General features: G+C 36.2%; 3 protein-coding genes across 4 annotated transcripts; 2 read left to right on the top strand and 1 right to left on the bottom strand.

The window, feature by feature from the left end:
- Positions 1 to 785: 785 nt before the first annotated feature.
- On the bottom strand, positions 786 to 4,909 carry ing2 (inhibitor of growth family, member 2). Its single transcript, XM_077246615.1, has 2 exons — positions 4,591 to 4,909; positions 786 to 2,816 (listed from the first exon to the last, which is right to left on the bottom strand). Exons 1-2 carry the CDS (start codon positions 4,727 to 4,729, stop codon positions 2,119 to 2,121), a joined length of 837 nt encoding a protein of 278 aa, XP_077102730.1. The 5' UTR covers positions 4,730 to 4,909; the 3' UTR covers positions 786 to 2,118.
- Positions 4,910 to 6,761: 1,852 nt separating this feature from the next.
- On the top strand, positions 6,762 to 8,419 carry sod3b (superoxide dismutase 3, extracellular b). 2 transcript variants are annotated; one of them, XM_077246611.1, is made up of 2 exons: positions 6,762 to 6,907; positions 7,649 to 8,419. In XM_077246611.1, exon 2 carries the CDS (start codon positions 7,661 to 7,663, stop codon positions 8,258 to 8,260), a length of 600 nt encoding a protein of 199 aa, XP_077102726.1. In that variant the 5' UTR covers positions 6,762 to 6,907; positions 7,649 to 7,660; the 3' UTR covers positions 8,261 to 8,419. The 2 variants fall into 2 exon arrangements, with proteins under 2 accessions (XP_077102726.1, XP_077102727.1); XM_077246612.1 differs by having other exon boundaries at positions 6,788 to 6,907; positions 7,630 to 8,419.
- A 601-nt stretch (positions 8,420 to 9,020) lies between these two features.
- On the top strand, positions 9,021 to 16,671 carry aip (aryl hydrocarbon receptor interacting protein). Its single transcript, XM_077246609.1, has 7 exons — positions 9,021 to 9,172; positions 10,082 to 10,264; positions 10,396 to 10,584; positions 10,721 to 10,897; positions 15,203 to 15,344; positions 15,560 to 15,792; positions 15,910 to 16,671. The coding sequence occupies exons 1-7, from the start codon at positions 9,074 to 9,076 to the stop codon at positions 15,913 to 15,915; spliced, it is 1,029 nt and encodes a 342-aa protein (XP_077102724.1). The 5' UTR covers positions 9,021 to 9,073; the 3' UTR covers positions 15,916 to 16,671.
- The last annotated feature ends 106 nt before the right edge of the window (positions 16,672 to 16,777 follow it).

The raw sequence follows: 16,777 nt of genomic DNA, 5'->3' as shown, positions 1-16,777 counted from the left end.
GAACTAAATATGCAGGTTCTACTTTAAAACCGCATTTTAAGAGTCTTCTAACAAAATATGATCTATTTTTTCAGACTACTTTAAAATGAGCTGTTATTTTAAAACACTTCTGTTGTTTTGAACCTCAAAAAAAGGGTTCTGAAACAAAACCAGCTGAGAACCAATGATGCGTTTATAGTGACATCTGTTGGCCGGACTTTTATTTATACGCCACAAAAAAACTGAATTGCATGATTTGATGTAGTCTACGATTTGCATGCATTTCTTCTGGGGGCAGTTTCATACAATGCTTCAATTAAAATTATGAATGGTCTTTATGTCTGTCTGCTGCACATATATCTTTTTAGTCGATTTTATCAAAATTGTTAAGACTAAATCACAATCTTTTAAATAGATATTTCTACTAACACCTCACCATAAACCTCAAAAAAACAAAACAAATATTACCTTACCTCATCAGCACAGCAATAACTTGTTGCAAGGACCTTTCATTAATAGTTTCTTTACCAACAGCTCCTTTTTTAATTATTTAATTGGACTTTCAAATCTAAATTGAAAGATAAAGAACAAGAAATGAGAACCAAATTCTGCCATTAGCATAATATTATTGTCTCTTATATAGTGTTGGGTAAGTAACTAAAAAAAGTAATTAATTACTTCCTAATTACATCTTCAACATAGATTACTGTACTAATTACCATCTAAAACGTATTGCATTACGTATTTCTAATTTTCTAAATCCCACATCAACCACCAGTTGAACCGTATGGATAGACATGAAATTCTTTAGTAGTAGATAGTCTTTTAATTATTTAAATAAACAATATAAAATCGAAAAAAATATTAGTAAAATTAACAAACTTTTTAAAGGGAGGTTACATTAAAAACATACATTTTGACATTAGACATTAAATCTTGATGTTGAATCCTCGTTTTTACATAGAATTTCTCTATAGTCTATACAGTATTTACTGAAATAACACCAGAAGCAACTCTAATTAAATTACAGAAAACATTAAGAGTAGCCCCTTACTTTACTTTTTCAAGGGAAAAGTAATTAAATTATAGTAATAATTACTTAGTAATGAGTTACACCCAACACTGCTCTTATATACAAATCAAAAACTTTGACACATCTACTCACTCTTTATTCATACAATTTTCCACATTTTAGAAGAATAGTAAAAACAAAACAATGAAATAACACAAATAAAATGTTAAATTTCTCTTCAAATGAATCACTCTGTCTGGATTCCAGCTGCTGTGATGCTTTCATAGTTAAGAAGCTCCTGTACACTTCTCATTCACTATTTTTTTAATTATTGTTACAATTTTGGTTTTCTTAAAGAAATGTATACATATGAATGATTTATATTTTATGAAAAAGCCTTTATCAAAAGATTTTTAAAAGGACAAACAAATTCAAGAGTGCCCAAGATTCTGCCTGGTAGTGTAGATTTTCTCTAATTGAGCAACTTCTTGATATGCAGACCATATTGTCTATATATCTGAAATTATTGATATCATCCATGTGACAAAAACAAGCAGATTAGAGACATAACAAGCACTGATTTATTTAAATAGAGGAAACTTAAAAAAAGAGAGAATTTAACAAAAACATCACTCCAAAAACAGTAACAAAGAAAATGAATTTGCTCTCTCACTGGAAGACATTTCAGAGGCGTGTTTTCATATATATTTTCTAAAATGTGGAACAAAAGAAGAAATGCATAAAGAAAGGTGTTGATAATGTTCATCAAACCCTGTGCATTGATCACACTCCTCTTTTTTAACAACAAGTGTTACCCTGGACCGGGTGACCTCCAACATATATAAAGTCTTGAGGCTTTCTGAAATCAACAATTAAGAGGAAAAAAGGCTTAGAGAGGAACTCTTCATTGTCTTAGGGACTTTAGTGGCAGTATCTTACACGTCTGTGATTCCAGGGTTAATAACATATGTTGGTCATTTTCCAACCTAATGCAAAAGCAACAACAGCACCTGTTTGGAAACTTTTCAGCTAAGTGCATGAGGAGAACCTTTTAACATAAATTAAACACAAAAATCGCCAATCCCCCACACAGGCATATTTTCACTTAGACAATCTTCTGTAAGGCACTACCTGGACCTCCTTTCCTTCTTGGCCCTATCTGCACTTTTTTCCATAGTCTTTTCACTGTCACCCCTGCATTTGGGGCAATACCATTTACCCTTGGGCTTGTAGGTGAGTCCAACACAGGAAAAATGGAACCACTCAATAGGACATTGCTCATTGTCGCAACCAATCATCTCCCCATAGGACACCTGTTCACAGAGGCAGTAGGTGGGCTCGTTGGGATCGATGGTGAACTCCACCGGCGATGCCTCTCGCTCTTGCTTGGCCTTGGAGCGCTTCTTCTTCTTGGCCGACTTGGACTTTTTCTCACGGGGCTGCTGCGGAGGCTCTTCTCCCAGGTCCTCCATGGCACCATTGGCACAAGTGTCACGGCTCTCGCTGTTGCGCTGACGTCTGGGTCGCCGCGTCGAAGAGCGCTCAGGCAGAACATTCGCGGAGGTGCTTGCAGGGTCATGCCTCACCTTCTCCACTGGTCGCTCTGTGTCTGCCGGCTCCAAGAAGCAGGGTGAGTGGGCCTCGATCTGACGCGAGCGGTTTTCCACCACCTCCATCATCTGGGTGACCACATGGATTTTCTCATCTCCCAGCTCCTGACTGCTGATGAGCGCCCGCTGTAACTGAATCTGCAGCCGCTTGCGCTGCCCACTGTCACTCTCCTTTTTGTACTTATCATAGATCTCATCCACCTCCTTGAGGACCTCTGAGTGGCACAGGAAGAAAAAAAAAGAGAGAAAAAGATTAAGTGAGGTGGCTTGTGCACACCGCATGCATTTTACCAAGCCATTCTTTATCATACTACAATGGAAGCCCATTTCAATTACAAAAGAAGAAAAAAAATCATGCTTTGGTAAATCTTAATTATGACATAAAACGGTTTCTCAACTAGTGGGTCTTCTGAGTGGATCACGGAGCGTGCAGTCAAAGAAACAACAACAAATGTAATTCAATGTTTTTCTGAAGCAAGACTTTTATTTTGAAAGACGTGCATGAAAGCTATTGGTACTTCTGTCAGACGCAGTTTAAGTAAGGAGTGCCTGACAAAAACGCATTGTCCTGATTCAGTATCCACGGTCAGATGAGATGCTGTCCGGCTATATGTCAGTGTCATTATTCTAATGTTATTTTCAAAATAAAAAGTCTCTCACCTCAGAAATGTGAACTTTCTTGTATATCACTTTATTATAAATAAAGCTCAGTAGAAATTACATGCATGCAACGTCGTTATGTCAATTAGTAAGTCATGAAATTACCAAAAAGTATCAATAAATTACATAACTGGTACTTTGTGTGTTAGGGAAGGATTTGCATGCAGGTATGATGTTCATTCTATTAATTTCGAACGAACAGAACAGGTCACTTTATTGAATTAACAAAAACTATTTTGGGACTGCTATATAATATCCTTACCTTATACTATATATTCATCAGTTTTAGTCATATTCAGAAAATTATGTGTATGTTATGTAAAATGGGACAATACTTAATTACCATGGGAAAATGTGGGTGCCTTGGCCAAACCAGTTGAGAACCACTGCCATAAAAAGTCATAATTATGACAAAAAGTCGATATTAAGGCATATTAATTCGACTATAACATACTAAGTAATAATTATAAGATTAAAAATCCAAAATATGACAAAATTATGAGAAATTGACAAACTAACAATTAAAATCTAAATGATGACCAAGACAGTTTGTCATTACTTAAACTTTTATGACTTCCTACGTCATAGTATGTCCGAATTTAGTCTTTTATGTCATAATTATGAATTACAAAAGCATGTTTATTTTTCTAATGTTGCGGAAATGGGCTTCCACATAATACAGTCGATTGTTTGGTATTCGCGATGCATGCATGCCAGGAGGGTTGTGGAACAAAAACATACAACCAGTCTACCTGCCCAAGCACACACAGTACGTGCATCTCGGTTTTATCAAAATATGAGGAACTACACGGTGCTTTGCAACGTGAATGAATCGTTTACCGTTGCATATAAATTAAATATAAATTTGCCCGGTAACCTTCATTTGCAAACTGTAAAGTAAAAGCTCGATGGCTTTACAAGGCGTCGGCATCGAGCTGTAGATGTTTCGGCAACATGCGAACAAAACACACGCCGCTGAAAGCACCATTACGTCGATACTATGGCAACTAAAGCGATGCGTTAAGAAGGAGCACTGCCAAACAACAGTACAGAGTATGCACTAGTCAAAATGGCTGATCACTGGTGGTAGGATAGTGTTGCTGGAACAAACATAGTTGAATGTGCTAAAGACAAAATACAACTAAAACACAACGGGCGTGGACAGCATCGGAAGCACCGATAAAATGTTTAACAAAATGTATTTGATGTTACTGTGAAGAAATTAAACGAAGCCGGTCTACACAGGGTAAAGTGCACACGATGTAACGTTAAAATGTGCATTAATATACATCATACCGCATTGGCACCTTTCACAAATGTTTCGCTTACCTTGATACTTGGTGTCGATCTCTCGTAACAATGAAACATTCCTCTGTATATCCAAAGGCAGCGATTCGACACATTCCAAATAATCCTCCACGTAGTTGACAAGCTGCGATTTTTCCACGTTTGGATAATGCCCTAACATGATGATAGTAATGCATCAAGCAGCTATGCGCCTTTTCGAGAATAACCGCGTCTTAAAAATAGGTGCTTTTCACACATAGGTTCCTTTAAAAATGTATTAGTTGGCAACCTCGTAGAGAGCTACTCTTTCCGGACAAATACAGTCCAGTCTTCTCTGGCTACGAGAACTCCTTCAAACAAAACTATCAGATGTGCGCATGCGCAGGATCAACCCATAAAATGCCGCGGTTTGCATTTTCAGACGGTTTAGCCAATGAGAGGTGGCGTTACTGTGATATGGGCGGATCCGGGATCAGCTGGGCGCGTCCAGACCAGAGTTCTAATTTAACACTGGAGGTTCGATTTCATTAAGAGCGAGATGGATCCATACGAGCACAGCGTTATGCTACGGTTAGCAAATATATTGTTTATAATGAGATGATGTAATGACAAAAGAACATCAGCTGTAGTAGAGTCATAAATGAATTGGGGCTTTAGGGCGAAAATGCTATTGATAGTGACAAAAATTCAAATTGTGGAGACTACGATTAAAGGTATTTTGGTATCCCCTGAGTTCTGAAAAAACTGACACAGAACAACATTATAAAAACACAATAGGCTATATGACCACAGACATAGCCTATAAATACATATAAAATGTATTTATAATATGTAAACTAAAGAGTTGTAAATTAATAGTAGACGCCGCAGTACAATAAGAAAAAAATTTACACCAGAAGGACAGTCAATAAGGCAATTTAAACAGCAAAAATGTCCCTGTAATGAATTCCTCTTTTAAACTTTTATCATTTGTTTATATTTCTTAACATTTTATCGTTGGCCTAGTTATACAATAGTATAATTTGATAAATTACACATTTTCAAATAAAATATGAGTTGATGATGATGTAATTTGGTTACCCAATTATAATTTATTTAAAATTCAAATATTCAGAATTAATAAAATTAACGTAGGCTATTATGTTATTAATTACACAAAGGATTTTAATATGGTAAGAATAAAATGCTCTCATAAAAAATCCCTTGAAAATTAGCTCGAGCGGAAAAACAGTCATCTTATAGAAGTGAAATAACTGACTGGAATAGGTTTTCATATATATATATATATGAAAACAATCAGTTTTCATGTCAATATCAATTGGCAGTTTCAAGAATTTGAGCTTCAAGATTGACCGTGTAAAACTTTGCGCAAGCTGAGAATGAGCCCCGTTCTGTAGATGTACGTGTGTACTACACTTGTGTAACTATTTCATTGACAAACGTGGATTGCAAGCTCCAGGCTCCGTCACTAAGGACATCTTAGCTTTGATAGGCTGCGCAAACCGTCGCTCTGCGCTGTATGCAGGACATCTCTGCCCAGTGTCCGGGGACTTTCCCCTAAGCAATGATGGCGAAACCAGGTTCCCCGCAAGTGGCTTAGATTACAAGTTTTCAGGCATGCGCAATAACAATGTTAACGGCCCCGGATTTATATAGAGTGGATTTCAGCGATACGTTTGCATGATGGTGACACGGTGGCTTTATTGCTTTACATTCATTTCAATAGATTGTTTCACAGAATACTGTGCTACACCATTAAAAAGACAAACGATATATTGCGAAGCACGTATATTGCAATACATTGAATTACCTGGTCCTTAAGTGAGAACTGAGACGTCATGTTAATGAACCACATACGTCACGTACAAAAGTCATGCGAGCGTCTCTCAATGGCTTTGGGTGAGCCTAAACAAGTTTTTATTTATTTATTTATTTTTTACTTTACGATAATATCTTAAATACTCAAAATATATAATACTTTCATTAAAAAAATTTAAGTTTTTTTTTAGTTAATCAAATACACGTTTTCCACAGCCTATAACAATATTTATGAAGCTACCCTACTAAAACATTGATGGAGGACAAACAAGAGGAAAAACAAATATCTTATATTATTTTTGATCTGCATAGGCCTATGTTTCATACGAGTTCTTTGCGCAATGTGGGCAGACATGAAATTTGATCCGTAGAAGGAGTGCAAAAGGGTTAGCCTATAATTTACTAAATTTGAGATGTTTACGCCCCTGAGTTATGTAAGTGTAAAACAACAACCTTACATTATTTCAAGCGAAGGAACACCGATCGTGTAACACGTCTGTTATTTTAAAGTTATTTTTTAAAACGTGACGTCACACGAGAGGTAAGTAACTATAGTAGAATAGTGATTGTACATCAGCATAACATGTAAGTTAACATAACGATATAGAGTTTTTGGCGATTATCAACGACGAGGCGTATGGTATTGTTTAGGATATTTGAACATTTTAATTAATTAAGATCATTAAGGCGCGACTGTGGTAGCCTACACTCTTCTGACAGTGACACTAAAGGCAAAAACTGTTTTTTTTTTCCATGCATCGGTCAATTTTGAGATGTTGGGCTATTTGGCTAAGTGTTGTTTCAAACTAGTGGATAGAAAACATCCAAACACGTTTAAGTGTTACCTTTATTGCACTTTATCTTTTTGCGTATGTAGATTTCAATTACAAGGATTAAAGGATTTTCTCAACAAAAAAAAAATTCTCAGAACTCTTCACTTTAGCATAATTTACGTAGGCTATACCAGACTTTACAGTTTTATTCCTATCTATATTCTGAAGTTTTATACAGAAGGGTTTGCTCATATAGCTATATAATACGCCTGATTTTATACTTTTTCTCTGTTGAGTTGACAGTATTTTCAAATTTATGGAGTGATAAAAACAGAAATCCAAAATCCCCTAATATGTCAACAAAATTAAACAAAAATTGTAAACCTGGCTTAATTTATATATATATATATATATATATAAATGTGTGTGTATTTAATTGGATAATGGCTCGTTGTATAATTTGGCTTGGCTTTTTGATTTTCTAATTAAGGTGTTTTGCTTTGCCGCAGGGAAAAGAAGAAATGAAAAGCTTCTACATTTTACCACTTCTAGCATTCTTGCTCCATTGCCATGTGCACGTTTGTGGGTCACGCTCAGGTTTGGCATATGTTTCAAATCCAGTTCCCTCAGCAGTGTACAGTGATTCCCATCGGGCCGTATGTAGAATGCGCCCTAACACTAGACTAGCACCTGGCATGCCTCGTGTGTATGGACACATTCTTTTCCTACAGTCTAGCCCAAAGGACAAACTGAGCGTGATTTTCAGGCTGTATGGTCTCCCTGTCTCCAGTCAGCAGCCCAGGGCGTTGCACATTCACGAGTACGGAGACTTAAGCAAGGGCTGTGGATCTACAGGTGGGCATTACAATCCCCTCAGCGTGAACCATCCTCAACATCCAGGGGACTTTGGGAACTTTGTGCCTGTTAATGGGAAGATTCGTCTCTCCCAGGACTCCAATGCAACACTCTTTGGGACACTAGCAATACTTGGTCGGTCTGTTGTCATTCATGAGGGGCAGGATGATTTGGGCAGAGGTGGCAATGTGGCAAGCTTGCTGAATGGCAATGCTGGAGGGCGACTGGCATGCTGTGTTATTGGACTGGGCAACCCTCAAATTTAATAGAAAATAATATATAATTAATTTTTGAAGTATTTATCAATATAATTTCTGATACACTTTGAAAATGGAATTGTATAATTGCATTAATTGGTCAAAATGTCTGGTTGCTATTATATCTTTAACACCAAATAACCATTAAACTGAATTCTTGAAACTTGATCTATGTTAAGTATTTTTTTAGCTTAATTTTGTGACATAACCAACACAACAGATGCAAAGAATAGATACAAAATAATAATACAAAAAGAATAACAATAATAAAAATGAATAATACATTTTCATAATTAATTAAATAAAAAACAGAATTAAAGAACTATAGGTGTATTGAAGTCTAACTAATCACTAATTCCAAAACAAGCACAAACGCCTGTAAAATGGAAAGAAAACAGTAGGCCTATATAATTTTTTTTTGCTGTGGTGCTATCGTCCAGTGTTTCGATAGAGGCCTACTGATAAAGCTCAAATTTTGGCCATCAACATTTCTTTTTGACCAACAACATTTATGAATATGATGTTTACCTAAAATAAGGAATAAATTACGAACAGAACAAATGTTAGTTTCTAAAGGTTTGTCATGAATATAACTTACGTCTTTAAAACATAAAAACACATTTATCTAACAAAAAAATCAGCTCCAGAACAATTTAGTGCAAACAGTCAAAGAATGAGAAATACTCAAATTACAAAACACACGTCAAATCAATATCTTATTGTTTTTATAACCTGCTGAAGTTTTAACGTCGTTTCGCTGCTAAACAGCAGCGCCATCTAGTCTCAACAGAGTGACACTATTCTTCTACATCTTCGAGAAGAATGGAGGAACTTGCTATCAAGCTCATAGCGGATGGCGTTCAGAAAAAAGTAATCTCTCCCGGCAAAGGAGAGCTTTCAACGTTTCCTAATGGAACAAAGGTAATGAAACGTTCAGGTGACATTTTGCAGTAATGAAATGTCGAGACGGAGAGTCAATGTATTATTTTTAACGCGTCGAACTCTACGGATAACGAGCTAGCTAGATTCACCCGTTTTGAGTGTACTATGGGCTTGAATTCCCCCGAAAATAGCCCTGTCGTGAAGTGGGTTATGTTAAGTATATATCGCATTAGTACTCTGATAATTTTCACTGTTTTATGAGCTGTTTTTACAAGGAGGCCCAATGTATTCAGATTTAGCCTTTAGCTAAACATCGGAATGGGTACCTGATGTTACAAGCCATCAAGGAGGACTCGCAGACAATATGCATGTCTTTCTGTTTGCATTTTTGGCACTGACAGAGGAACAAATATTCCTCCCTTCTGAATGACATCTGAAAGCTAACGTTACGTAACGTTACCCCTTAACGACAGCGTTTTAACTGCAATATATTATGTAACGTTAGCCACTGGCTGCATTATATGAAGTATCAATAAAGCCTGACATATGAATTAATAGTCAGAAAAATGAAATGGAATCAAATGTTTGAAAATTGAAAGAAAGATAGAAAAAAGGTTTGCATATGTGGGCAATAGTAAGTGAAAAATAAAATGTAAACACCAGAGATGTCTGTTTTTGCACTGAGAGCTTTTTGGGCTTAAAATGTTGGAAATATTTAATCCAGGGGTAGGCAAGTTCAGTCCTAGAGAGCCGCAGTCCTGCAGAATTTAGTTACAACCCTAATCAAAACACACCTGAACAAGCTAATCAATATATTCAGGATTACTAAGGCTGTTGGCAGGTGAGGTTTTTTAGGTGTTGGAGCCAAACTCTGCAGGACAGCGGCTCTCTAGGACCGAACTTGCCTACCCCTGATTTAATCAAACAAATATTTTTTTCTCTCGAAAGGTCAAGTTTCATTACCGCACTAGTCTTTGTGATGGCACTGTGTTGGATGACTCCAGGACAATGGGAGGTCAGAGTAAACCTATGGAGCTCATACTGGGGAAGAAGTTCAAGCTTCCTGTGTGGGAGCAAGTGGTTACCACAATGAGAGAGGGTGAAATTGCTGATTTCACCTGTGATGTAAAGGTTAGTGACTTGTTAATTATTATCTGCCTCATAGTAATGTAAATATCTATGAATAAATACGTGTTCTTTAGAACCTTTATTTTTTGATTCTTCGGCTCAGTACTGAGTTGTTTTTGTTTCCACTGTAATAGCACACAGCTCTCTACCCCATGGTTTCTCTGTCACTACGCAACATCAGCCAAGGAAAAGACCCACTGGAAGGACAGAGACACTGTTGTGGAGTAGCTCAAGTTCACTCGCATCATTCCATAGGTCACCACGATCTGGACAAGTTGCAGGCCCATCCTCAGCCTCTAGTTTTTACTCTGGAAATGCTACAGGTGAGAAACAGTAGCATGGTATCCATTTTAGAGGTGTTAACTGCGCTATCATAATAAAACTGCCTAATTTAACAACAAAAATACTTGAATTACAAAGTGGCTTTTTCATGATTCTCTGTGTAATCATGTTCCCAAGGTCTTGCCCCCCGGCTCCTTTCAGTTGGAAATATGGGCAATGACAGATGAGGAGAAACTGGAGGCCATACCGCAGATCCACGAAGAGGGAAATGCGCTATTCAAGAGTGGAGATATTGCAGCAGCTGCTGAGAAGTACTACAATGCTATAGCCTGTCTGAAGAGCTTACAAATGAAGGTTAGTCTTAATAGTTGCTAAGCATTGAAGTGTCATGAAACCCCTGTTTTATTACTGGTCGTTAACACCACAGATTTGAAAAAGATTAAGGAAATGGGTGCGCAGAGCTGTGGAAAAGTGGGAGTTTAGAGGGTGGGAAGAAGGGAGAAAACCACCAATAAAACACAGACCTACAACACACTCATTAAACAGACAAATGAATATTAAAATATGAGCGGATAAAGAAAAGCACAACAGAGTTGGGGACGCCTTTATCTATTTTTAAAAATATGATCCTATGACGACAAACTCACAAAAGTCTTATCATGAACAATATCATTATTATCATTACTAAAAACTATCATGAACAAATCAAATATGTTTTGATAAATTATTCTTAGCAATATGATCAAATCAGCATTATAACTTTGCAGAGCGATTGCTCTATATCAAAAATGAGGTAGAACATTAAAAAATTTCATTACGTATACGAGCACTACAATATTTTAAAAAATGACACGCATCAGTTTAATACAGAAAGAATAAAGGTATAGTTAATTTTTTGTCCATTCCTCTTTGACTTTTCGGCTTTAAGTTTCTTCAGTGTATAAGAATTAGTTAATGATCAGAAGTGCCACTGTATCAGTGTCTTTATTTGCATATATATCCACAAGTTTCCTACGTCCCATGAGGCCTTGCGACAAAAGTGGCCCGTCTTCTGGTTCGAAGTAAATAAGCGAGACGTGACATTCATTCAACAGTTGATAGTCATTCAAGATGTAACGTTAGCGATCAAAACTTGCTAACGATGTGGGAATATAACCTCAACGAAATTAAAAAAGGGTGAAATAGCAGTAACTTAGGCTACTAGGGATGGGCATTCGATTACTAGGCTAAACTAATATTTATATTAAAATGTATTATTATTTAACTTTTTATAAATTAAAAATGCAATAAAAATACAAAAATACAGCGTGTTTTTCCACGATTAATTCTTTATTGATTGAAGATCAACTTGTGGCAGTTAAACTGGACGTTCAGTTAGGCTAAACTTGAAGATGCGCTGCTGTGCTCTGGAACCTGCCGCTGCGAGCCGGCGTTTCTTAAACAGAGACCCTCGTTTGTTCCTAAATAATAATAAAAATACAATCATGTTAAATATGCTTCAATATACACGATATAAAACCGAAATCGATCCAAGAACCTGTGTCGCGTGTGTGAAGGGAGAATTTCAACTCCCAGAGTTATCCTTCCCGTCCAGATCCAATAGGCTATAGCATATCTTTAAATTACTATTAGTAGCCTATTATTTGAAGTTAACATTATACAATACAATACCACAAAAAATGCATTTAATATATTAAAACTTCTGTTTATATATCATACTCCATTAATAAAGGAGCCCAGACATTAGAAAAATATAACGCATGCATTTTACATTTAATATGAGGGAAATACACATGCTTTTGCGTATACATACACATGGACGTGACACAAACAATTCTTAAATTTTTAGGTGGAACATTTTTTATTTTTATTTTATTCTGTGAAATGTGTGAATTACACTGCGCAACTTAAAGTAATACTACCCACTGGATGAAGAAGGGTTGGCTCTCCACAGAAAATAAAATATTCATTTTATTTTATTTTTCGTGTTCGCATTGAGGAAAAAACAATGTTACGGACGTGAGAGTTCCCTGAAAGTGTTAGCCTACTAAAAGACTGCATTAAAACTTTTACAGACCTCAAAAAGAAGCACTAAGCCGACTTTATTGTTAATTTTGTTTTGTATTAATTGTATCTTCATTTTAATCAACGTTTCATCAACAAATTACCTGGATTTAATAAATAATAAGTAAATATAGCAGACAATAATATCACCACACGGAGGCGTCGACGCCTGAACTGCAGCTTGTCTCATAAATGAACCGAAACTCATCATAGTCTACTTGCCTTACAGACCTGAGAAATATATATATTATCTACAGAACGCTTGAAATGTCTTAAACAGAACAATTCAAAACGAAAGAAAACTATGTAATCCGTATGAAATGTGCATTTTTCTCCGGCGCGTTCGCTACTGTGAAGATCGCGAGTCAGCATCGACACAGAAAACACTTGTTTATTAATAAATAGCCTAATTAAAATGTATCATTGCTATATTTTACATATTCATAATCATTAGTTTTGCCGGATCTTTGTGACAGCTTTTATGTTTTATTGGCAGCGCCACCATTACATGTTACATGAACACGTCTGCATCAGCACTGAAAACATGGAGATGTTTATATAATGGGATAATTGTAGGCTATAGTAAAATTGGCCACAGAATTAGCACATGTTGTCCATGAGCTCCGTAACTACATCTCTCATAAAGGTTTGCAACTTAGTTTATATAGTAAAAAAATGATCCGAAAAAAAGAAAACACCTAGCCTCTTCGCTAAATAGCTCACAAAATACCATTGGTATGCTACTTCCGCCGCCTGACCGGAAGTTGCACCCACTTTATTTTTTACAGTAGCGCCCCCCGGAAACAGGTGGATACAGTAGACAAACTTTTTAAGTGGATCAAAACCTTTTATTAAAGTTATACATGAATTTTGAACAATACCCATTCTTGTCTTAGGACAACTTTGATTAACTTTTTTGATCCACTTGTTGGCCCACAAATGGCGACCACTTGTTGGTCCACAAATTTGATCCACAAATGTTGACTTCTGTATTAGAAGAGACATTTATGAAATATGTGCATAGCAACTTGAAACACACTTGCTCTGGTCCGAATATGAACTGTGATCCGCGTTGCGAGTGTTGTTACATATCGTTACAGTCATATTTTTTCATGTGTTGGAATTCAAACTGCAGCTCTGACCGCATTGTGGGAAAAATGCAAACAACACTTTTGTGTTGCTGTACCGTGAAAACAACCCCTTGTGTCCGAACTTGAACAGGCTACATGAATGAACAGCTCTGAAACTCTTTTGTAACATTTGAATTTACCGTTGTAATGCGATCTCATGCATAATACAGCGCAGTGATTGGATTAAGAGTTCATACTGATGAATAAATGCAGAGAAAAACTCTGAAAGTGATGACGTAGATGCGTACTCTACAGCCAATCCCCACTCCCAATTGATGCATATATACCTCACTTATGACGTTGGTTCAACTTTGCTTTTTAAACCAGCAGAAAAAAAATGGCTCCAAAAAATAATCACTTTTTCCTTAATAATAATTTAAGCATGTGTGCTATTGTTGTTTTCAGTGAAGTGCAACTGTACATATTTTAACATCTCAAAAAATGTTGTACGGTTTCATGACCCTTTAAAACTTACACATTACCCTTGTTGAAGAACAAATGTATCCTTGAAGCATTGCATGCAAGATATCAGGGGTGGTTTTTGCACAGAATGAAGCCGTTTGAAACCAACACTTCGGCTGCACGTTTAATGGTATTTGATCACAAATTTATAATAATAAATATTAAAATAATTATAATAATAAAAAAATTTAATATAACCACTTAATAAAAGTGGTAAGATTAGATATACCGTGTAGTTGACCGCCGTGACCGTGTATTAAGGGTTAGTTCTCCCAAAAATGAAAATTCCATAATTTACTCACCCTCATGTCGTTCCAAACCCGTAAGACTTTTGTTAATTTTCTAAACACTAATGAAGATCTTTTTGATTAAATCTGAGAGCTTTCTGTCCCTCCCTTGACAGCTACACAACTACTTGGATGCTATAAAAAGTTCATAAAGAGATCGTAAAACTAACCCATATGAATTGAGCAGTTTAGTCCAAATTTTCACTTTAAATGATGAACTGATTGAATTTAGAATTTTAATTCTATTCACATTCATCAACTCTCATATCAGTTGTGGTAAAGGGAAGTTCAAGCATGTTCGTTTGACATGCAAGAACCAGTGAGGTTTGTTCTCGCACGTCAAGCAGGTTCGGTTGAGCTTCGTTTTAAGTTCTCTGATCAATGTTTATATGTGAATAAAAGCTTAAATTAAAACTTTTTATCATAAAAAGCAAATGACTTTAAGAAAATATGGATTAATTTTACTATGTCTTTATGAACTTTTTCAAATGAACACTTATTTGCCCAAAAGTGGTAGTTGTGTATCTGTCTATGGAGGGACAGAAAGCTCTGATTTCATCTTAAAGATCTTCATTTGTGTTCTGAAGATGAACAAAAGTCTTACGAGTTTGGAATGACATGAGGCGGAGGGTAATTAATTACATATTTTTCATTTTTGGGTGAATCATCCCTTTAAGATTAAACTTTTACTTAAAACATATATTCCCTGTTCAAAGGAACGTCCGGGTGATGAGCAATGGATCAAACTAGATCTTATGATCACCCCTCTCCTCCTCAACTACTGCCAGTGTAAGCTTCTGCTGGGCCAATACTATGAGGTGTTGGACCACTGCTCTTCTATCATCAACAAGTACGAGGGTAAATATCAAAACAAGTACAATCACATGTACTTTGTATTCACAGCTAGGCACTTCCCCCCCCCCCCACACTTTTAGGGCAGTGTAATTTCTTTGTCCTAAATCTTTGAGGGAATTAAAAGCTGCAGTAATATGTTATTTAAAAACAAGCTACAGTTAACTTGAGTACCATGAGAACTGTTTTATTGCATTTCAGATGTCTTGTCTTTCTCACAGATAATGTGAAGGCATATTTCAAACGAGGGAAAGCTCATGCAGCGGTATGGAATGAAGCAGAGGCAAGAGCTGACTTTGCCAAAGTGATTAGATTGGAACCATCACTTAAAACTTCAGTTGCAAAGGAGTTGAGAGCAATGGAGGAACGCATTCGGGAAAAACAGAAAGAGGAGAAGGGACGCTACAAAAACCTGTTCAACTACAGCGACAAAGCCACTGCTGCAGCTACCACGGTTAGTTTCATCTCAAATGCGACCTATGAAGAATCTAAATTAGGGTGTATAATATTGTTAAACAGCAAAAAAAAAAGCTGCTCCATTAAGTAACCTGTGCTATTTTCCTCTTTTCAGGGCTGAAACAAAGATGAATGTCCAATTCTCCATTTATAAGGAGAAATGCACTCTGATAAATGTATCCCTCACAAGTTTATTTAACACATCATCCCCTTATTTGATCATATTTTATTGGTAAATTGACATACAAATGAAGAGTGCATCCAGTGCATAGCTTTGAATGGCCTGGCCATACATTTATCCCTGAGAGTTACCCATCATTTGTTGAAGAATGCTCATTTTCATTATCAATGGGATCTGCAACCCCTGTGAACCAGGAATGGGTAAATACCAGCCTTGTATATTCACTTTTTGGATATTGCTGATGGAAACTTCACAACCCAATGCATTATGGTCAGTGCTCTTTAACAAGGGCAGTCTGAAAGAAACAAAGCTGAAAGACAATCTGATGATGATAAAATGGGATTGCTATGACTATATATCTCCCCCCATTTTTACGTTATTCTTTTGTATTTATCATGTTTATTAATTGTATTGGTATTACCTTTATTGTCTTTGTATGTATACTACATTTTAATCTTAAAAGATAAAGGAAATAAATATGAAATGTCAGGCATTAGAAGGTCTGTGAAATATGTAAGTGAAAGACAGATTGTTAACACTGTGATAGCACATGTAAAAGAATATTCTTCCCCCCCCCATCAGTGAAACAGAACACATATACTTGTTCACATTTTTGTGTAGTTAATAATTGTCACAGTTAAACCTATATATGTCACTACAAATAAAAAGATATTTTCAAAGTGCTTTTTAAATACATGTTGCTGCAGCTAGTGTGCATTTATGTTGTGACCAAAGCCAAATAAAATTACTCACCCAATTTTTTAAACAAGCACTTGCTCGCAGTGGAATTAAAAATCTGGCA

The sequence above is a fragment of the Siphateles boraxobius genome, unplaced genomic scaffold (assembly GCF_051911475.1).
Source record: "Siphateles boraxobius isolate OS27281-9 unplaced genomic scaffold, OSU_SipBor_1 29, whole genome shotgun sequence".
Taxonomy (NCBI): Eukaryota; Metazoa; Chordata; class Actinopteri; order Cypriniformes; family Leuciscidae; genus Siphateles; species Siphateles boraxobius.
This window is presented reverse-complemented; position numbering and strand designations above follow the sequence as displayed.

Bases quoted from the DNA above. Each gene is read 5' to 3' on its own strand.
- ing2 (XM_077246615.1), bottom strand. From the start codon at position 4,729: ATGTTAGGGCATTATCCAAACGTGGAAAAATCGCAGCTTGTCAACTAC. The intron at 2,817-4,590 runs GTAAGCGAAACA...TGTGCCACTCAG, and splicing joins GATCGACACCAAGTATCAAG to AGGTCCTCAAGGAGGTGGAT.
- sod3b (XM_077246611.1), top strand. From the start codon at position 7,661: ATGAAAAGCTTCTACATTTTACCACTTCTAGCATTCTTGCTCCATTGC.
- aip (XM_077246609.1), top strand. From the start codon at position 9,074: ATGGAGGAACTTGCTATCAAGCTCATAGCGGATGGCGTTCAGAAAAAA. The intron at 10,585-10,720 runs GTGAGAAACAGT...CATGTTCCCAAG, and splicing joins TTACTCTGGAAATGCTACAG to GTCTTGCCCCCCGGCTCCTT. The intron at 10,898-15,202 runs GTTAGTCTTAAT...CCCTGTTCAAAG, and splicing joins TGAAGAGCTTACAAATGAAG to GAACGTCCGGGTGATGAGCA.